We start from the raw sequence: 22,064 nt of genomic DNA, 5'->3' as shown, positions 1-22,064 counted from the left end.
ATTACTACATGGAGGTTCTGGCCGTTAATAATTGCGGTTTGTGCCCAGATGGAATTCTATTATACCAAGTCGGTCATAAATTAGAATTGAGCTGTTGAAGAAAAAGTCTGGAGCAAGACTTCCACATTTGGCACCAAGACTCTTCCAACTGAAGGTGGCGCACATGTGCAAGTAAACACTAGTAAATGAAGAAGAGCTCAAAAAGTCCTCTAGAGGTTTTAGTGCCACTGGTAAATGACAACAGGCTTTTTGAACCTGCTTTTAACCCTTGTGCTATCTCAGATGACCCCACCCTTACATTGACGTGTTCTCCTACCATGACAAAGGTGGATAAAGGTGGAAAGATTTCATGTAATCCATGGACACCAGTGAGGTTCACAAATCATTGAAGAAAAAAGGTTCAGAGCACTGTCTAGTGGGTCTAGATGACCCAGATCCCAATATTAAAGTGCCTAAGATAGCACAAGGGTTACCCAAGGTGGACTTTGATGAGTTCTTGATCATCACAAAGTAGCTACACCACCAACCAGAAAATGTCAAAACAACGACAACAAAAACCCTGTTATTATTTGTATTAACAATGCAGTGTTCAACATAATCAACATAAGTAAAGAAGTGAGAGTTTTGTATTTTATGTTACAGTTGAACAATATTTAGTTATTGTCAACAAAGTTTGACTAACAAGATTTATATTTTTCTCAAAAACACATTATATATGGATGAAATCTGGCTGTACTTACTGATGTTAAAGGGTTTTTGGAGCCACACGGCGCTCTGTCAAAATGTTTGGTTGGGTGTTGTTGTGAGAACGCGAATGCGGCTAAGCTAACGTCTAGTGGTGTGGGACTGTGTTGGGAGTTAGCGAAGTCCCAGTAACATTTGTTGTGACGGAGTCTGCAGTCTGTTCAAAAATGAAGCCTGACGGACAAATCTCAGACACTTTTTTTCTCTCACTTAATGCGCCTTATCAAGGACATCAGTTTGAAAATCGATCATTGATTATAGTGCAGATGATACACCAACTGTGTGTTGCACACAGGCTGACAAATCAGCATAAAAACGCAGTTCACAAAAACAAAACTTCCCATCAACACCTCTAAACAATCAGCTTTCCACTTGGTCCCCTTGAGGCATTCTGGGTAGTGTAGTCATGTCAAATTATTTAACTGCTTTTGTTTTGCTTAATGCGTCTTATGTCTCAGTGCACAGATCTTTGTAGTTTATTTGATAAAGCTTTTTCGGAGAAACTGGGAGGTGCAGGACTCCTGAATTCCCAAAACAATAGAATGTTTGCTTCGCTAAGGATTTGAATGTGTGGTGGTTGATGATGACTGGATCACCTTTTTACCAGGGAGACACTCATCAAAGGCGATCAACAGAACAGCAACACCTCCCTCCTGCTGGATAAACCATTCCTCTAAATCCTGTTCTCACCAGGAGGCGCAAAACGCGCATCAGCGAGGCGCAGAGAGGCTTCCTGGCGCCAAGCTGTCAGCCCAGCTGTGGCGCCTTTTATTGTCTATTTATTCACGTCCTGCTGAAGCCTCCTTCTGCTAAAAAGCGAGCACATATTGCAGAGCGTGTTCCAGCGGGAGAACCGCCAGCCGTCCGTCAGTCAATCACCAGAGCAGGAATGGATTCTGACCTTTTGTTTCAAGTCTTTCAGACCAGACGGATGAAAATCTGATAAAAGCAGAAATCCTCCTGTTGATTTTAGGTTTATGAAGAAGCGCTCCAACTCTGAAAGGTTATAGAATCACTTGTACTTAATACTGGAATGTGGGATAACGTCTTCTTTTGTTTTCTGGGGCGTTCTCGCAGTTCTGGAGAGAAAGATGTCCACCCGTCAGAGCCGAGAGGAGCTCATCAAGAAAGGCCTCCTGAAGGAGGTTTTTGACAAAGGTGAGGCCTCACAGCACAAAGATGCTGAGCAGAGCTCCCACTGACTGCTAATATACCTATGGTTTATATTAGTGGAATTTTGTTTTGAATTCTAAAATATAATTTTGTTTTTTACTATTCATTTTTCTCTTTTAAATGGGATTTTTGGATGGGATTTGGACTTCAGGGCCTCCGTACTTCTGACTTGAGTCCTTACATGAAACCAAGTGAAGGGAGGTTTCAAAGTAAAAGCTGAAAACCTTCAGAGAAACTGTTTGAAAGTTTTTAAACTTGCTCTAAAGAAATTAAAATAAAGGCAAAAAAGTAGCTAGGCTCTTTAGGAGGTTAGAAGACAGTTCAGTCTGTTTGTCTTTTCTCTTCCCAGAAATAAAAAATAAAGGATTTTGCCTTTAATCTATGTATGATTTGAGTACAAATGTAGAAAAGAGTTCAAACTGAACTACTAAATACATTTATGAATAGCTTTGATAATTTGATACTGAAAAAGAAAACACAAACTGTTCAAATAATGTTACTTTTTGATCCATTTTTCACGTTTTGTAGCAGAAATTCTTTGTAAGATGTGGAAAACATAACAAATGTGGATTGAATGGTAGTCTGCAAATATCTGCACTGGAAGAGGAGGAAAGATGGTTTTCACTGTTTTGCTCTACACTCATTTGGCTTAAACCAAAAAGACCTCTTTTAACACTAAAAGATGAATCTTAGTGTTGTTTTGTTGTTGTTTCCTAATTAAAAACTATCATTTTTAAAAAACATTTCTGTTGTTTTCTCTGTTCTTCCTTCTCTCCAGACGGCGCTCCATCAAGTTTGCAGGAGGAGATGAAGATGGAGAAAGGGCGCTCCCCGCCACTTGGCCCCGCCTCTTCAGAATGTGATGGTGGTGAGCAGATGGATGGAGCCACAGCAGCTGGAGGTAGGCAGCAAAGCTTCCATCTTCAGTAGTTTGAGCCTTTTTTTCTTCATTCTTTTTACTACTTTACAGTTTGCTCTAAAAATGGATCTTTAAAGCAGATTTTTGAGGTTTGGATTTATTTTTTTTGCGCAAACGTTTAGAAAAATATTTGAATTCCTTGATCCCATGGGGTTATTATTGCCCACTTCAGCACCACAAACAAAGACACTAAAGACAGGGGGGTCTTTGGCAGCTTTTAAAGGGGAAATAGACAGTCTCACACTATCGGACATTTGACAGACGTTGTCAAGTCGATAGTCGCCCGATCGTCGAACCTCGGATTCAGGAACAACAGTGCGGTTTCCGTCCTGGTCGTGGAACAGTGGACCAGCTCTACACCCTATCTAGGGTGCTGGAGAGATTTTGGGAGTTCGCTCATCCAGTCCATATGTGTTTTGTGGATTTGGAGAAGGCGTTCGACCGCGTCCCCCGTGGTATCCTGTGGGGGGTGCTCTGAGAGTATGGGGTCCGGGGGGCCTTACTAAGGGCTGTCCGGTCTCTGTATGACCAGAGTAGGAGCTTGATTCGCATAGCCGGTAGTAAGTCAGACCTGTTCCCGGTCCACGTTGGACTCCGGCAGGGCTGCCCTTTATCACCGATTCTGTTCATAGTTTTTATGGACAGAATTTCTAGGCGCAGCCAGGGGCTGGAGGGGATCTGGTTTGGGGACCACAGAATTTCCTCTCTGCTTTTTGCAGATTATGTTGTCCTGTTGGCTTCATCGAGCCAGGACTTCCAGCATGCATTGGGGCGGTTTGCGGCCGAGTGTGAAGCGGCTGGGATGAGGGTCAGCGCCGCTAAATCCGAGGCCATGGTTCTTGACCGGAGAAAGGTAGCTTGCCTTACCCCAGGTGGAGGAGTTTAAATATCTGGGTCTTATTCACGAGTGAGGGAAGACCGGAGCGTGAGATTGACAGGCGGATCGGAGCGGTGTCCGTAGTTATGCGGTTGCTGTATCGGTCCGTTGTGGTGAAGAGAGAGCTGAGCCGAAAAGCAAAGCTCTCAATTTACCGGTCGATCTACGTTCCAGTACTCACCTATGGTCATGAGCTATGGGTCATGACCGAAAGAACGAGGTCCCGAATACAAGCGGCTGAAATGAGCTTCCTCCGTAGGGTGGCGGGGCGCTCCCTTAGAGATAGGGTGAGAAGCTCGGTCACCCGCGGAGAGCTCGGAGTAGAACCGCTTCTCCTCCACATCGAACGGAGCCAGTTGAGGTGGCTCGGGCATCTAGTCCGGATGCCTCCTGGACGCCTCCCTGGAGAGGTGTTACGGGCATGTCCCACTGGGCGGAGGCCCCGGGGAAGACCCAGGCCACGCTGGAGAGACTATGTCTCTCGGCTGGCCTGGGAACGCCTCGGGGTTCCCCCAGAGGAGCTGGAGGAAGTGGCTGGGGCGAGGGAAGTCTGGGCATCTCTGCTTAGACTGCTGCCACCGCGACCCGGTCCCGGATAAGCGGAGGAAGATGGATGGATGGATGGAGACCTTGTCAATCACAGCTTTTTTAAACCTTCACATTTGGAATGAAAACCATATTAATGGCGGCTCCGCCGACCTTGTTGACAAAAGCCACAAAGCATTCATCAACTTCTAAGACTCAAACACGCCTCCTGTTTGGTGCAGATTTTCTGAATTATTTTCCCCAAGTGTTTCCTCATTTTCTTCCCGTCAGGATCTCCGGATGTTCAGATGCCGAGCGATGCCACGTGTCAGCAGGACTTCTGCCAGGCCCCGCCCACAAAGACGTCAGCAGCGTGTCCGTCAGACAGCGCGGAGTCGCCGCTCTTCAGACCTCCATCCGTTCACAAACAGCCCCCTGCTCTGCCACCCAAACCCTTCAACAGGCTTCCTAATCACTTCACAGGTGCGCTTCTCGCCCCCAGATCACACTGGAGATCCCTCGCCGTCTGATCCGTCAGCGTTTTATTTCTCTGTCCTGTCCAGACGGCGCCCCCATCAGGTTACCGTGCTTGTCCATCAAGCTATCTCCTCCTCAACCATCGAAGAAGCTCCTGATCTCTGTCCCTGTGGGGCCCATGGAGCCGTCCCCGCTGGCCTTCCAGAAGTGCCCCGCCCCTTCCAGCCATGCACCTGTGGGGGGGCCCTCGCTGCAGTACCGACAGCTGCCCCTCCACCCGCCCAGCCGGATCATAGAGGAACTCAACAAAACCCTGGCCCTCACCATGCAGAGGTTTGAGAGGTGAAGCTCCAACCGACACGCAGAGCTTAGACAACAAACGAGAGCAGGGACGATGCAGGAAGTTTGGGAAAAACTTTCAAAATAAAATAAAAACCTCCACTATAGCAGGTAAAACTGTCCTACTTTACAACCAAATTTAACACTCCCAGTCTAATTCCAGAAACAGGTTAGTCAGCGAGATCATTTAATGGACAACAGCAGCAGTCCTCAAAGGTTTTAGGATTGTTCTTTTTCTCCCATCTTTAAAAAAGCCATCAGTAGCTGATCATGGAATTATTTAAAAAAAAAATTCAAATAAGTATTATTCATTTATTAGTTGAGTTTCTTTAAAAAGATCACATTTTTCAAAAATCTTTGAAACATTTCATTTAACTGGTTTAAATTATTCAATTTGTTATAGTTGTCATTTACTGTCTATACATGTGACATAAGATGACACATGTATGGTGCATGGTGATTCTTTCCGGTTCAAATTTGGGTAACGCTTTCTTTTACAGTACAGTACTTACAGTGTTCTTAAGTGGTATTTACATGGTACTTATAGTGTAACTACTGGGTACTTACATGGTACTTTTTATGGAATTTACTGGGTACTTACAGTGTGTTTACATGGTACTTTCTATGGGACTTTACTGGGTACTTACATGGTACTTTTTGTGTCTACTCTGTACTTACATGGTACTTACTGTGTATTTATATGGTACTATTTGGTTCATACCTATGTGGTACATACTGGGTATTTATAATATGCCTACTGGGTATTTACATTTTGTGCAAAGGTGTCTTTTATGGTACTTACCACATGTAAGAACAAGGTAAGTACAAATAAAGTACCTTGACCTTTAGGTCTGCACTCGCTGCATGTTTCACGGTATTTACCATCAATTTACCACAGAAACTACCCCTTAAGTACACTGAAACTGTAACTGTAAAAGAAAGTCAGCCCTATTTCCACTCAACTACATGGTACTTTCATTACTAAATACCGGGTATGTTCACTTGAATAGTACTTGGTACTTACCCCTTAAGTACACTGAAACTGTAACTGTAAAAGAAAGTCAGCTCTATTTCCGCGGTACTTTCAGTAGTAAATGCTGGGTATGTACACGTATTACCATCCCGTACAGTGTACATACACACTTGGTCTTCTGACCTCACCACATGAGACAATGCTAACCTGTTGGTAAGGGTAAAGTAACTACATTGTAAAAACATATTCCTACTTCTTGTAACATGAGGCTAGTTTAAAGAGAAACAAGACAGCAGTGAAAACAACAATCTTTAATATGATACATGTCTGCAGCATACAAAGTGTCATCACAATGAAATATGTTTTACGTACAAAACAGTACAAAGGAGCATTCCAAAAAACACATTATTGGCCTGAGGGTCGTGCTTTTTGTCCATCCAAATTCCTTCAGCAGAGTTTGGTAACGGTGCAGGACTTCTTCAGGGTTTGTAACTGCAAGAAAATTCACAATAAAAGCTCAAATGAAAATAAAAAGCAAAACGACTTTGATGAAATACAAAATAAATTTTACTTATTTAATCATTTCTGTAATGAGTTTGATAAATTTCTGTGAATTCTTTATCGCTTTGACTGTAATGCTTGAAATTAATCAATTATCCTCATTTATGAACATGACAATAAATTATTCACAACTTTATATTTTAGTTACATAAACAAGAACAACAAAAAAGAAATTAAAGAAAAAAAAAATTGAAATTGCCATAAAAAAATCTAATTTGTTTAGACAAAGAATGACAAAAGCAATGTTTTAATTGGCAATTACTGTGTGTATTTCTTCTTTATAAATAATATTCGCACCTACAATTTGCATTAGCATGAAAAACATTGCAGTGTAAAAGAAAAGGAAAAAATAAATAAATAGGCAATTTCAAATTCAACACAGTTATTCACAAAAATATGTTTTAATTTTCAAACAGTTACATTCACTGTTGTGTGGTATTGTTGTCTCTATCATATTTGAAAATAAATAAATAAATAAAAATAAAATAAAAACGGCGAAAGAAAAGAAAATGGGGAAAAGGCAGTTAAACTCTTCATTTAAGTAAATAACATGTCCACTTGGAGGATTTAACTTACTTTAGCTTACTCTCCTGTGACTTCACGGATTCGTCTGGAATGTCTTCTTCACCATTATTGATCTAAAGCGGTAAAAAAACGGAAGTACGTCATCATTATTTTAAATAAACGCCTTTCTTTGATTTTCCCAGAAAGACGTGCGCTCAGTCAAACGAGCACAGAACAACAGACTTTATCATTTAGGCTACATGCTTGTTTTACAGGTGCCCCACTCCTGGTAAGTAAAAACAATGTTTGTAGATTTTCATTACAAACTTTGAAAATGTATACATGAAATAACTGAAATTATTGGAGTAAGGTAGACATGCTCTTACGTCACGTTTCAAACACAGAGATAGTGGCTTGAAATCACGAGGTTAGCTTCTTTATAAAGTTTTATCAGTTTAAATATTTACATGTAATTTATCCAATATTTAAAAAAAACAAAAACACTGGCTTACCTGCCAGATGAAGAGAAATTCAAACTGTTGCGCGCGCCTCGAGGCTCTCCGGATTAATCCACGTTCACTTTGGGGGTAGTTGTGCTGCATTCAAGTGCGCTGGGAATTTGCAACTTTACTTGCCCCGACCTACTTAACAAAAACACACACTCGGGGTGTGCCTTGTTGTTTTACATATTTTCCTGACATTATATAATATATATTAAAACAAGTTCATTTTTAGAACAATATTTAAAAAAAAGTTAAGTTTTTAATAATTTATTATCATGTTTTTAAATGAGGATAGTACTTGATTAATTTCAAGCATTACAGTCAAAGCGATAAAAAAATTCATAGAGATTTATCAAACTCATTACAGAAATGATTAAATAAGTAAAATTTATTTTGTATTTAATCAAAGTCGTTTTGCTTTTTATGTTCACTTGAGCTCATATTGTGAATTTTCTTGCAGTTACAAACCCTGAAGAAGTCCTGCACCGTTACCAACCTTGCTGAAAGAATTTTGATGGACAAAATGCACGACCCTCAGGCCAATAATGTGTTTTTTAGAATTCTCCTTTGTACTGTTTTGTACTTAAAACCTATTTCATTGTGATGACACTTTGTATGCTGCAGACACGTATCATATTAAAGATTGTTGTTTTCACTGCTGTCTTGTTTCTCTTTAAACTTGCCTCATGTTACAAGAAGTAATCAGGCCAGTATATTTTTTTTACAATGTAGTTACTTTACCCTTACCAACAGATTAGCATTGTCTCATGTGGTGAGGTCAGAAGACCAAGTGTGTTCATGTACACTGTACGGGATGGTAATACGTGTACATACCCAGCATTTACTACTGAAAGTACCATGTAATAGAGTGGAAATAGGGCTGACTTTCTTTTACAGTTACAGTTTCAGTGTACTTAAGGGGTAAGTACCAAGTACTATTCAAGTGAACATACCCGGTATTTAGAAATGAAAGTACCATGTAATAGAGTGGAAATAGGGCTGACTTTCTTTTACAGTTACAGTTTCAGTGTACTTAAGGGGTAGTTTCTGTGGTAAATTGATGGTAAATACCATGAAACATGCAGCGAGTGCAGACCTAAAGGTCAAGGTACTTTATTTGTACTTACCTTGTTCTTACATGTGGTAAGTACCATAAAAGACACCTTTGCACAAAATGTAAATACCCAGTAGGCATATTATAAATACCCAGTATGTACCACATAGGTATGTACCAAATAGTACCATATAAATATACAGTAAGTACAGAGTAGACACAAAAAGTACCATGTAAGTACCCAGTAAAGTCCCATAGAAAGTACCATGTAAACATACTGTAAGTACCCAGTAGTTACACTATAAGTACCATGTAAATACCACTTAAGTACACTGTAAGTACTGTACTGTAAAAGAAAGCGTTACCCAAATTTGTCCTTGAAATCTGACCCTCTGTTCTCCGTGACCTGCAGCTCCATGATGCACGCGGGTCCCGCGGTGATGATCGAATGTGATGACGATGACAAAGAAAACCGTCCCGACGAGGCCGACTATGAAGACATGCCTGGGATGTACAACGAGGAGAGAGAGGAGGAGGAGGAGGAAGAAGAAGAAGAAGTGGAGGAGGAGGAGGAAGAAGAAGAAGAGGATGACGACACGCTTTTTTCAAGTACGACTTTTTGTTCTTTTATTTTTCTTTGTTTTCTTTTGTAGCTTTGAACAAATCTACCGAGAATGAAGGTAACATTTCACATGAACTCCTCAAAGTTCTTTTATGAGTAGAAGTGATTTGACAAAAATGAGTTTATAACATTTTAACAATATAATTTGACCTAAAAAAAAAAACATTTCATACATAAAAAATGGTCTAAAAGTCAAAACAAGAAAGTAAGAAATACAGGATTACCGTAAGTTCCGGATTATAAGTCGCTACTTTTGACACATCCTTTCGCTCGAGCAGAAAGGGTAAGAGTGAGACAAGGGGAATATGGTATATGTGTCGAGGAAGACGCAAGTTTAATGTGAATTCCTGCTTTGTGAGTGAATGGCACGAACAGACCCTCATCATGGAAAATGCAAGAAGAAATGCAGATGACGCATCTTTCAAGTTAAAAGCAGTGTGAAAAAATCCACCATCACCAACGGGTTTGGAAAAGCCGGTCTGTTTAGGAGAGAATTTGCCTCAGGATGAGAGTGACACTGACAACGACAACGAAGGAGACACTGAGAGAGTGTGTGGCGAAGAATGTCTGACGCTATTCCAATCCGACACTGAGGAGGAAGACTTCCATGGTTTCAGCGAACAGTGCAGAGGTGCCTATAAGTTACTTCTGCTCTGTGACTTTTATCAGTATGTTGTTTTTTTAACCAGCCATGTTAGTGCTGTTACCATATTGCTGATGAGTTACTGCAGCGTCACAGGCACTGTTTGGAATAGAGCTGTGACGGTGTGGGATTTTTGATCACCGCGGTGATGTAGCAGTAGGAGTTACGGTGTCGCGGTTCACCCCCCAAACACAAAGTACCCCGGCGGCCGTGTCGCAAATACGCGGTATTCTTTATTAACAAATAACAGTAACTACTACCTACTAACTATCTAACTGCATGTGTAGCAGGAAAGAGCAGGAGCAGCCCAAGAGGGCCTCCCCCTTGAGCTGCACGAGCCCCCCTCCTTCTGCTGCACGCACTCCCTCGTCTTTATTATACACGCAGCGCCACGGTTTCCGCACATACAAATCCTCATTCTACAACACGTGTCAATGTGGGCAGGTGCGGCTTATGTATGTACAAAAAGGTTTATCCTCTAAAAATGTAACGGGTGCGGCTCATGATCAGGTGCGCTCTATAGTCCGGACATTATGGTAAATCATATATATATATATATAAAAAAGTTGATATACCAAAAAATATTCAATCTGTTTGTTCACTTTAAAAAAATCTATTTAAAAGAATGTGGAAAAGAAAAATTTGCTGCAAGAAAGACACAAAAATTGAAGTCAGAACTGAACAAAGGAATTATGAAAGGAAAGAGACTGAAAAATGAATTACAACATAGACAGAAATGATAAGATTTAAAAAAGAATTTTATTTTTTGGTCGCCCAGGGATGACTAACAGACCTTTGTCATTTTTGGAAGAACCTGCACAAATAAACTTTACCAAAGTTACTTTACCACCAGTAAACTTTACCATCAAAGTTACCTTTGCAACAGAGGTTTTTTGTTAACCACGCTACCATTCCTAATATATTCATCTTGAATGTTATATCTTAAGGATATAGCCAACGATTCATGTGTCAAATTTTCACAATATTCCACGGAAAATGTGCAAGCAACAGGGAAACGCCACTTTTGTAAACTCGCCACACGAACGCCATTCAAAATCTGCAACTTCTAATTCTAACATTCTTTCCTAAGTGGAGGTAATAGATAAATATAGGAGCTTTTTTCCCATACTGTGGGATCCTGTTTAAATCCCCAAACTTCACACTTAACTACAAAACGGCTGCCAAGCCGTAGTAATCCCACAATAAGCCATCCCATAATAATTTCAAAACTTCCTTTGGATATTCCTGACGTGTGTGTTAGTGTCATTAGTGAATTGTTGTTATTTTTTTAGCCCCATAAAAGATTTTGGACCCTTTCTATTTTTTAATGGTTTTGCCCACTGTGATGTCATCTATTTTTACAGGGGGGGGGGGGGTCATTTTGCCCCAAAATAATTTTCAAATAATATCAAAGATTGTAAGGAAGTAAAGATTTCTTGAAAATAGAAGTAAAGCATAAAAAATGGGTTTATATGAATAAAAAATGAGACCAAAAGTTGGTATATCCTACATCTCAAATGATGCTGTAAAAATGAAAAGCAGGAGCTTCAATGACTCCTTTTGCCCAGTGAAAAGCCTCCATTACCGAGTTCCTCCTTCAGGCACGCTCGCCATGAAGATTTTACGGAGAGACTCTCTGGCCATCAAGCTGAGCAACCGTCCCTCCAAGAGGGAGCTGGAGGAGAAGAACATCCTGCCCGTGCAGTCGGACCAGGAGCGGCTGGAGTCGCGGCAGCAGACGGCCACCAAACTGACCAGGTGAGCGGCCCCTGCAGGCGATGTAGGGTAAGGACGGGTTACAGGCTCCTGTTTGAAAGAGAGAAAAAAAAAACCCCTCACGGATGAATGTTTGTTCAGGCGGCTGAGTCAGAGGCCGACAGCAGAGGAGCTGGAACAGAGGAACATATTAAAGCGTAAGTCAGAGGAGAAGAACAAAACAACCATCAACCAAACAGCGACTGAACTCTTTGCTCTCCTCCTTCCAGCTCGCAATGATCAGGAGGAGCAGGAGGAGAAGAGGGAGATCAAAAGACATTTATCTAAGAAGGTATGTCTTTGATCAGAGGACATATCTGTGACCTGACTGTCTGCCCTTCATTCTACAATCATGTTTTTATCATTTCATCACGCTTATTGAGTCATATCTGTAGCTTCAGAATGCAGCAGTGCATCTCTGAAAACATTTAGGTAGTTTATTTTATAAGTCACCATTCAGAAATGCTGTTCAGGTGAGGAGGAGGAGTCAAAAGAACCAAGGAGAGACTGAATCACATCTGTACTACAAATCCCATAATGCAGTGTACCTGTTACCCATGAGGTTAGGACCTGTCGCTCAGGAATAAGAGACTGGCTTCTAAAAGATGAGACTATCCAGTTTTAACTAGGGATGGGAATAGAAGCCCCATGAAGCTTTTCTAGGGGTTCATGTAATTGTGCCGGAAGAATGAACCACCCATCCCATTCAGGGCTTTGAAACCACACAGAATAGCGCCATCTGGTGGCGGACTGGACGTAAAATCATACGCGTCAACTGAGCTCCTTGTAACACTTCAATGTGGAAATGATGGTGAAAAAACATAAAACAAAACAATTTTGGTAATGATGATTAAAAAAACAACGTAAAACAACACAACATGTGATGTTTTCTGTCCGAAGAGCTTGACACAGCAAATGAAGAAAATAAACGCAAAACAAATAAAATTGTAAGATGCTGGTTATGAACCCAGGATTCAAACCCCATTGACTTTTCCACTGAGCTATCTCTGCTGATTCTGATCAGGTGTGCCATCGTAGATTCATTGAACTATTTTTTTTGTATACACAACATTCATAGTGTTTGGCTTGATTAGGAGAAATCGAGTTGAAATGATCCTGAGCCACAATACGTTTTTTACCAGGAGTTGTGGTATTTCTAGAGAATAGGGCTGCATTGTGGTCTATATAAAATTTAATGTGCATTCATGCACACTGGTTTTATTGCAAAGACTTCTGGGCAATTTGAAAGGGACTGGATTTTGAAGCTAGTTTAAACCTAGTGACTACAGCTATGCAGTTCAGCAGGTAACCACTAGATGGCGTTTACTGAGACACTTTCTAACTTGACAATAGGGAAAACTAACTTAAATTTGCGTTTCTGAATAATTTTTAATGATCAGGTAGAAACACTTGAAGATGTCTGAGCTGCTGCACATGTTGACATTGTTGTGACATCACCAAAAACCATGATGATGCTCCTGCAGCTCAGCCAGAGGCCCACAGTGGAGGAGCTGAGGGAGGCGAAGATCCTCATCCGCTTCAGCGACTACGTGGAGGTGGCCGAGGCCCAGGACTACGACAGGAGAGCGGACAAACCTTGGACACGGCTAACGGCCGCCGACAAGGTCTGTTCAGATGAGGACGAGCTCAGGTTTAGGCGCTCCTTTCTCTTCATGCTTCTCTCTGCTGTGCAGGCTGCCATAAGGAAGGAGCTGAACGAGTTCAAAAGCACAGAGATGGAGGTGCACGAGTCCAGCCGCCATCTAACCAGGTGGGTCAGGTCATCCTGAAAGAAGGACATGAAAGAGAGGAAGTCACATGACAACAGCCAATGGGAACAAGAGGATATAGCATTAAAACACAGAGAAGAATACCTTAGTCATGAAAAATGATGACTCAGCTGCTTTATTTTGCAGAAAGAAAGAGTTTATGTAAAAATAAGCTCCCTGCTCCGTTCCATTCTGATGCATCCACTTGTAGACAAGTAGATCCATGAACATCTTTGTTTTCCTCGTCTGAGCTGGAATCTGGATCTAAACTGTATGACTGGATAGCTCTGATATTTTTTGTTGCACCGGTAATGTCAGGTTGGGGTTGTGAGGGGCTGTAAGATAGCGGAAGAGCGTGTAAACAGAAGGGTGATGGGAAGTGGGGGTGGGCTTACTTCACATCAACAGCCCCGCACTGTTTACAACTAAGAGGTAAATTTGTAAAAAAAAAAAAAAAAACTGGGAACAATTTTATGATCAGAGTGGGACTCCAACATTTTTCCACTCGTCTATCTTTTCCTCTGTAAACTTCAGCCTTGTTTCCGTCTGCATTCATTACCGAGGTCTTCCTCAAAACGTCTCTGGATTTTGTGTCACAAACCCGTTTTTATTCTCCTGCAGGTTCCACCGGCCCTGACACCTTGCTGCCCGTTTTTTTTTGTTTTTTTTAACTGCTAACCAGCGCCACCTGCTGACTGATAAGCTGACCTCAGGAGTTTGAGCCGTCACAGGAGCAAAAAGCCTGCAGACGGCTGAACTCTGGACTGCCATCTCCCTGCAGGGAGAACTAAAGGACTTCTTGATATTCAAAAGCTATGAACTGTTTGGTTTTTATGTGCATTGAGGAGGTGGAGATGTTTTACCTCGCAGATGAAGGTCAAACTGACTTCCTGTGCCAATCTGTGGTCGCGAGTGCTCAGAGATGAAGGTGCATCTTTATTTTTTTACCCATTGGATTCTGGCCGTTTTATCCCACAGAAGCCCAACATTGAATTCCACATCCGCTAGCCGAGCAATAACTTTCAATTCCGATCTGGAGCAGCTCCTCAGATCCCTGATTTAAACCAAAGCGAGCTGGCCGCATCCTGCAGAGTCCAGTCTTTGGATTCGACATTTTTGTTTACACCAATTTCAAATTTGCCAACTTCGTCATTTTCCAAACTGGAGGCAACCTCAAAGTCCGGATTGGGGGCGCCACGCCGCACCACCTTACCGTGTGTTGTTTACAGCTGAAGATGCCGTCGTGTTGGAGGACGCTTCGGTCAAGACAAACAAAAAAATCTATGAGGATGTACAGAAAGGGGAGCTTTTTGGGTGTTTTTGTAAACAAACTGCATGTTGTATTAATTTATTGTGAGTCTTTAATGATGTACACAATTTCTTAAAGAAAAACCTATAAAAAAAACAATACGTTTGCTCTTCGTCCTTCGTCCCCCCCCTTGTGCGAAAAAGTCAGTTCAGTAATTTCTCAGGAAAAAGTCTGTCCAGCTCAGATTACACCCCAAAGGATTCTGGGAAACGTCTCACACAGCGTGAACCGGGTTCCCGCAGTACTTCTGCCACAGCTCCACGGCTTTGGTCACAATGGCGTCCGTGTTTTCCTGCGGGATCTGGAGGAGAGGACGGCAGTGAGAGCAGGATGGGGGACGGGCGGGCCCCTGCGAGAACTGTCACTCACGTTGGACAGGAAGTTGACCACGCCCTCCGGCCGGTTGATGCCTAGCAGCATGATCTTGTAGCTGAGCAGGATCTCCAGAGCCACAAACACCAGGATCTTACAGGAGCCGCTGATCACCTTGTCCCAGACCCTGCAGACGTTTGGGGAAAGTTCAGCATCGATCTTCAGAGTCAAACTGAACCACACAGGTAACATCAACCACAAATCTCAGGCTCCGGGATACATCTGTATAAGTATTGTAATTCCAAAATAAAAGTCTGGACTGAAAATGAGTGGAAAAGTTCAGACAAAACTTAACACTACTAATGTAAATAATAACTTTAAAAAAGAAAAAAGCAGGGGTCTGCCACCATCTACACTTAAACAGCCAATTGAGTTGATTTCTCGCTGACAACAACCCAGCAGGAGCCACGATGGAGGGGTAAAAGACCCTCAGGTGGCCCCGGATCCTCAGGCGGCAGACCCCTGATCTAAAGGAGAGGAGTGATGGTGTGACTGGGTTCTGTGGATCAGTGACAGCAGAGCAGCACACAGCCTCTGACCTCTGCAGGCTGCACTCGGGCAGACAGCCGGCGAAGCAGCGTCTGAACCAGAGGCTGTAAGGCAGCTGAAGCAGAGCCCCCGTGCTCTTCAGGTGGGCCAGCAGCCGCGGCTCCTCCTGGCTCAGGTAATGCTCCAGGCTCTTCGGCTGCAGCGGAACACGAGGAGACCCTCATCACACTGATAGGATGACACGTTTGATGATGACACTATTCTTTGTAAAGCTAATATTTCAGCATCTTTAATCTTTAACAGTGTGCTGTCTGAACACACACACACACACACAGCATTTCAGAAAAAACTGAGAAGAAAAAAACCTGTGATTTATCCTGCAGCTTCTAAAATTAAGATTAAAATACATTTTTAATCAAAGCCTCCTAAGGCAAACAGCTTCTTTTTAACATTTTAATCTGAAAAAAAAAAAATTCTGACCAATCCTTTACTTTTGGATTGATAAACCTTTTTTTCTCCTATTAATGAGATCCATAAGATGTGCAGATTATGACCGGCATATGATCGGAATATTTGTTAAAACAGGTTTAAAAAAAAAGAAACGACTGACTATAGACAGCTGTAAACAACTTTAATGTCATAGAAAATGCTCTGCTTTTAGGGTTCTGAAGGTGGGCTTTTATTTTGAAGAGTTGAAAAGGGAAGTGCTTTTTATCTTCTTCAGGGTAGGATTGATCAATAAACAGACTGTAGAATGTTTTTTATAATAAACTTGTATAAATGGGTTTATTGAAATAGTTTATCTGATGTGATGCATTCATGTGCTGAACAGGAGTGGGAAATTCTCTATTACGTTGGAATCCCTTCTTTTTTTCGTTTGTTTTTTTTTGAAGCATTATTCAAAGTGATTGCAAGACTCGGCTCAGATCTGATCTGAACTATGAACAATCGATTTAGGAAACTTCCTTTACTGTAATTTTTTCTGCAAAATAGCATTCGATTTTTGTTTGGATCAAACTTAATTCGCCCAAAACACTCACCAGATGTGGAACCGAGTCCCCAAACTTGGTGTAGAACTGAGTAATGAAACATTTGATGAGCCAGTAGCAGTCCACCGGATCATCCACGATCTCCTCCATGGCTCTGCTGACCGCCAGGAAGTCCTCACTCTCCTCATCCTGGACAAAAAAAGATTCATTTTCTCAGATATGTCAGAACAAGCCGAGGATCTTTGACTCCCCCTCCTCATTTCAGCAGAAACTGACGTGGGAAGGCCATTATTCTATTGACAAGAGAATTTTCAGAAGAAATCACATGAATGCAGTCCTCAGGCTCATGGAGGGATCTGATTTCAATGTAAATATAACTGTTTTAACCACATACCTATGAAATGGGTCCAAATAAAACATCTGTAGCATAAAAAGGACTTTTTATTCAAATCTGCAGATTGATAAGCAAAACAAAAGCAGAAAAATGCAACATTTTATCGAATGCACTGACCCCTGTGATGAACATGAAAAAAATGTGGGATTATCTCTGACTTTGGCTTCTTTTTTATCAATGGATGCTTGTTTACATAAAAAAATAAGACTTAGAACCATAATAGTTCAGTTAAATCAACACTTTTTTGCTAAACCAACAAAAATATCATTACAAAGAAAAGAAAAAAACAACAAATAACACATGACAAGCATGTTTTGGGTGTTTTTAACCTGTTCTTGAGTGATTTTTCTGATGATGGAGGACATGTTTAAAGAAAATTTGGTGTTTGGGATCTGGGTACACGATGTAGCCGGGACGTAAAGGAGGCTTCCATCCTCATCTTTAGGGAAACAGACGGCCTCTGCTGCTGAGCAGTTCACTGACTCTCAGTAAAAAGCAGCGCATTGTGTGGCATTCACAGTTTATTTTAAAAATTGGATAAGTCAGATCCTTAAAAAAATAATTGTTCTTTTTCCCTCCCAAAGATATAGAAGCTGATTGCAGATCACTTAATTATGCGAGCATTGTATTTATTTGGCACAACAGGCCATTAAAAACACATCAGTAAACCTAAAACAGGGATTCTATCGAGGGCTTCAAAATAAAAGCACTACTGTTTGTCTTACGCTTCGTTTCCATCGGGCATGTGTGTCGCGTGTTGAACAACGTGCTAAACGTGGGCTCTTGAACAAGCGTGTTCACACTGGACTGTCACTACCCGACGCTGGCGCATGTAACTTCAGCTGGAAGAAGCTTGGTGTGAAAACTAAAATCACAAACCATAATGATTCATTTTTCCTCCAAGATCAATTTTCAAACGGTTGGCACTTCTGTGAGTTAAAGAGGACATAATCCAACCCGACTGGTCAAAGTTTGACCTGATTTAACTTTCTATTCACATGTTTTGGGCATAGAGCCTGAAAACAGACTTATAAATGTGTGTAGTGACGCATAAATGCGAGAGTTTTGAGCCTAAAAAGCACATTTACATCGACTTTATATTGGAAGCGGTCTCTCGAACGCGCGTTGCCGGGGGGCGGTGTGAACCAGTGACGTGCGGTCAGGTGAGGCTCGGCCTCACACATCAGTGTGATAAAATGGAAAAACCTACATTAAGTAAATATTATTTTCCACTGATCCGTGTTAAAGATACATTTTCGGTTTACTCCACACGTTTTCCACAGTTTCTGACGTTAAAATCCCTGATTTTGGGTGTTGCGCAATCACAGACGGAGAAGAAACTCCGGGTGAGGCTCCGGAGCGCTGCTGTAAACGCGCAGAATAGGCTGCCGAGGAGGCGAGCCTCGCCAGCAGGGGGCAGACATGAGCTACCAGCTGCTTTGTAGCTACATTGGTAGTAGAATCTCCAGCTCAGCGTATTAAACTAAGGGAAAATAAGGAAGACTTTTACAACAGACAGGGTCATGGAGCTTTTTGTGGAGAAGGATCGGTAGGTGGAAGTAAGTGGAAAAAAGGAAAGTATTTGAAAATTAAATTTTAGACCTAAAAGAATTCTTTTTATGATCATTTTCACAGACACTTTGTTAAAGACTGATTAAAGCACCAGAATTTAAAGCTGGAAAATTACCAAAAATAGTTATTGAGGGTCAAAATTAAATGCGTGCTGAACACATCTGTATACTTTAATTTGTTTACAGTATATATGAATAATTTATGCACAAGAAGAGTTTTTTATCCATGTCTATAAAAGAAATATTCTTTGTAGGACAAATATCTTCTTGCGTGTATCTTATATTCTGTTACCTGCTGTTGGATGAATGGTGAAATATTGTAAATCTGACTCCAGAGGAGTCGGTGCCTCACCAGCCATCAACGTGTGACGTGCGGTGAAAGGCTGAGGAAAATCTGAAGGGGGGTGGAGCATGATCACTGAATGATTTGTTTTTGTTGTGTCTCTCCATGTCTGCACACACGTCTTAGATCCCATACGGTGCCTCTAAAGACCAATCCTGAGAAAGCGTTTGCATCACTTGATCGACCTGCAAGTGCTCATGGGAGGTTAGAGTCATGCAGGCGGGTTTCTTACAGGAGGTAACATCTCGGAGCATCGCGGCAGCACCTGGTTCTCCAGCTGGAACATGCGCAGGTAGACGAGAGTGGACGGCGTGGAAGAGTTGATGTACCTCATCACCTCCAAAGCCTCCTTGATGTCCTGGTACTGCTCCCTCCTGTAACCCCCAACCAGCGCGTGGGAGTCACTGTGTGGGGGGAGGATGCCTGCAGGGACGGAGACCACAAACACGCTTTCTGGTGGATTTGTAACCTATTTTTGGCAAGATTTTGGCTCTGAGTGTCTCTTACCTAACAGCACTTTCCACACATGAATCCTGTACATGGAGGGTAGCGGGAACCTCTGACTGAAAGTGCTCAGCTTTTCCAAATCTGTAACAACACCAAAGCCATCAGTTAATCCACTTTTTTTATTATTATTTTAGAGAAACTCTGAGTCAGAAAAAAAAACGTGTTTCCATTTGCTAAGACCATCAGACACTAGATCTGCTGGCAGGCACCGTTAACCAGCAATATTTATCACCAAGTTTTTCTGTGAAATATAAAAAGCTAAAGCTGTGATTCCACAGAGGAGCTCAGCTCACAGTGACATTTAGGCTGTCAAACGATTAAGAAACATTTATCTGGACATTTTAAAACTTGAGTTTTCAGGCCTAATAAAAGCTAGTAAGAAAAAAAAGTCAAAAGCTGATGTTGGTCCTAAAAAAAAAAACAGGAATAAATATAGTTCATGCTGGCAAAAATAAAAAATAAACTGTACTTTCAAAATAAATCTGTCAATAGTGTGTAGGTATGTAAACAGTTTAAAAAAAAGTATTTAAGCATGACATAGCATGAAACTTTCAGATGTCATCTACCGTAATGCTTTCCACACTTTAGGTAAAAAATCATTATTTAATAATATTCAAAGTTCATCACTAACACCAGGTAACCCTTGTGCTATCCTAGGCACTTTAACATTGGGAGTTGGGTCATCTAGACCCACTAGACAGTGATTTGTGAACCTCACTGGTGTCCATGGATTACATGAAACCTTTCCACCTTTATCCACCTTTGACATGGTAGGTAGAACACGTCAATGTAAGGGGGGGGTCATAGGAGAACACAAGGGTTAAACCGGCAGATCAGAGTAATTATTTTTTTTGCCAAATCTAACACAGCAAACAAAAGTAACTATACTAAGTATCAAAGGGGTTTAACTTTAAAGGTAGGAAAATTAACCTTAAGGAAAATACCAGTTTTTAAATCATACTCAAAATGTACATGACATCTGAGGAGATTTAAAGAACGGATCTTGGGAAATGGAAATTTAAAAGGTGATTCTTAAGTCTGACAGAAGCAGACAGTAATTATCTTGTACAAGAATCCTCTCCTCAGATCGGACGTAGACGTTAGTAGCTTTAAGTCAAGTGATTCATTGATTTTTTTAATACATATTTTCTCTGTTTCTTTTTCAAGTTAAGTTTAAGAAAAGGAGAAAAAAACCTACCAAGAGGATTGTCCTTCAGTAGTATTTCCAGAGACTTCTTTTCCTCCACGCCCCTGAAGCCCATTTTCTCATAATAAGCTGAGCGAAAATTTCTCTGAGGGTCGTCAGCCATGACTCCTTTAACTACAATCAGTGTAGTTTCAGTGAAAAAAAAAATAGTCTGTTATGTGGAGGATATTTAACGACCATAAGCGTGTCTTAATAATCCGTAACCTTTTTGCTCATGCTGCAGGTTAGTGTGTTTAAGCTAACATTAGCTTGATAATGAATCACTGAAGACAACATGATTTTCGGTCACCGACTATAACCTGGTATAGCTGTTTTACTACACGAAGGTAAAAAAACAGCTCAACAGGAAGTTTAACTTCTCATTTTCACGTCTTGTTGTCGTTGTTATTAGCGGTAATGTTGATTAATATACTATCGAGGAATTTGTCAGAACTACCTGTCCTGTAAGCGACATGCTAAGTGTTTTTAACCACAACTTCCGGATGTTCCGTTCAGAATAAAAGCATGGGTCTCGCTTTTACGATTCCGTTTGAAACCTTTCCATTCTTTCACTATATAAATTAAAATATCGAAATAAAAAACAATATATTTCCATATCTTTTGATAGTAAACAGATTCAACGCCCCTTCTTAGTAGCGCATTGCAAAACTACGTTTATTTTGAAAGAAATTTCACTTAATTTTCCTGTCCATCATGTTCAAGCCCCACCTTCCGTTCCTCATTTTAACGGAAAGCAGGAAGGACCAAAGTTTCTTCAAGGACCGCGAGAGGCAAGTTGCAAAAGGAAGCTACTTTTCGTGCTTCCTGATAATACTTTGAAAATGTATTAAATTTGAAGTATTTAAACCACAGAAGCTATAGATATGATGAACATAAGACTGAAACAATCCCCAGCCCTGCCTTAAAGAACCAAGTAGACACCAGAACAGATTTGTGACCGGCTTGACATCTTCTTGAGTCAAGAGCAACCCCTGCAGTTTCAAGGACAATTATACAGGTAAAACCACGTTGAGAATTATTAGTGTCATCCAATCTGTAGATGGAAGGAGTCGATGAACAAATCCCTGACATATACCTGGACTTGCACTCACATATTAGTCCAGATGACATAATTAAAATCAAAACCCTGAAAGTGGAAGAATTCTCTCGTCACATTATAGGAGGTCTCAGATTCTCTTGTTTCTAGTTTTTACGGAAGGTAGGAATCGAACATTGAGGTACACAGGAGACCTTTTATCTTCACGAGCACTTTAGTATGGAGTTAATTCAGTCTCAATAATCAGAAATGCACACAACCGGTTTTACAAATGCACACGCTCCGATTCACAAATGTCATTTTATGCAAACGTGAAAAATAAATTCGGAAATACACACCCTGTGTTTCACAAACACACAGATTGTGTTTCACACATGCACACTAAATGTTTTACAAATGCACAATAAGT

The 22,064-nt window shown here is 41.2% G+C and overlaps 2 protein-coding genes and 1 long non-coding RNA gene across 7 annotated transcripts in view; 1 reads left to right on the top strand and 2 right to left on the bottom strand.

The window, feature by feature from the left end:
* The window catches only part of phactr1 (phosphatase and actin regulator 1), a 43,234-nt gene extending 28,381 nt beyond the window's left edge, over positions 1–14,853 (top strand). For 3 of the 4 annotated variants that reach the window (XM_023954393.2, XM_023954392.2, XM_023954391.2), the window contains exons 3-13: positions 1,822–1,902; positions 2,696–2,818; positions 4,530–4,721; positions 4,802–5,057; positions 9,062–9,258; positions 11,516–11,672; positions 11,772–11,827; positions 11,900–11,961; positions 13,154–13,294; positions 13,364–13,440; positions 14,060–14,853. In XM_023954393.2, coding sequence (XP_023810161.1) covers positions 1,822–1,902; positions 2,696–2,818; positions 4,530–4,721; positions 4,802–5,057; positions 9,062–9,258; positions 11,516–11,672; positions 11,772–11,827; positions 11,900–11,961; positions 13,154–13,294; positions 13,364–13,440; positions 14,060–14,075 — 1,358 coding nt within the window. In that variant the 3' untranslated portion in view covers positions 14,076–14,853. The remainder of the gene's footprint in view (positions 1–1,821; positions 1,903–2,695; positions 2,819–4,529; positions 4,722–4,801; positions 5,058–9,061; positions 9,259–11,515; positions 11,673–11,771; positions 11,828–11,899; positions 11,962–13,153; positions 13,295–13,363; positions 13,441–14,059) is intronic. The other variant, XR_013655591.1, reaches the window with a different exon arrangement.
* Positions 6,389–7,655, bottom strand: LOC144991921 (uncharacterized). The gene is made up of 3 exons (XR_013655600.1): positions 7,605–7,655; positions 7,165–7,226; positions 6,389–6,519 (listed from the first exon to the last, which is right to left on the bottom strand). It is a non-coding gene; the product is annotated as an uncharacterized LOC144991921 (long non-coding RNA).
* Positions 14,746–21,099, bottom strand: tbc1d7 (TBC1 domain family, member 7). Of its 2 annotated transcripts, none has more exons than XM_004068126.5 (7): positions 20,611–21,099; positions 19,413–19,493; positions 19,138–19,328; positions 16,649–16,786; positions 15,659–15,804; positions 15,117–15,246; positions 14,746–15,048 (listed from the first exon to the last, which is right to left on the bottom strand). In XM_004068126.5, exons 1-7 carry the CDS (start codon positions 20,720–20,722, stop codon positions 14,962–14,964), a joined length of 885 nt encoding a protein of 294 aa, XP_004068174.1. In that variant the 5' UTR covers positions 20,723–21,099; the 3' UTR covers positions 14,746–14,961. The 2 variants fall into 2 exon arrangements, with proteins under 2 accessions (XP_004068174.1, XP_020558206.1); XM_020702547.3 differs by having other exon boundaries at positions 19,171–19,328.
* Between the last annotated feature and the right edge of the window lie 965 nt (positions 21,100–22,064).

This window comes from Oryzias latipes, chromosome 4 (genome assembly GCF_053564925.1).
Source record: "Oryzias latipes strain Hd-rR chromosome 4, Olatipes_Hd-rR_3.1".
Classification (NCBI taxonomy): Eukaryota; Metazoa; Chordata; class Actinopteri; order Beloniformes; family Adrianichthyidae; genus Oryzias; species Oryzias latipes.
This window is presented reverse-complemented; position numbering and strand designations above follow the sequence as displayed.

Bases quoted from the DNA above. Each gene is read 5' to 3' on its own strand.
- tbc1d7 (XM_004068126.5), bottom strand. From the start codon at position 20,722: ATGGCTGACGACCCTCAGAGAAATTTTCGCTCAGCTTATTATGAGAAA. The intron at 19,329-19,412 runs GTAAGAGACACT...CCGTCCCTGCAG, and splicing joins TGTGTGGAAAGTGCTGTTAG to GCATCCTCCCCCCACACAGT. The intron at 15,805-16,648 runs GTGAGTGTTTTG...GTTCCGCTGCAG, and splicing joins GGGACTCGGTTCCACATCTG to CCGAAGAGCCTGGAGCATTA.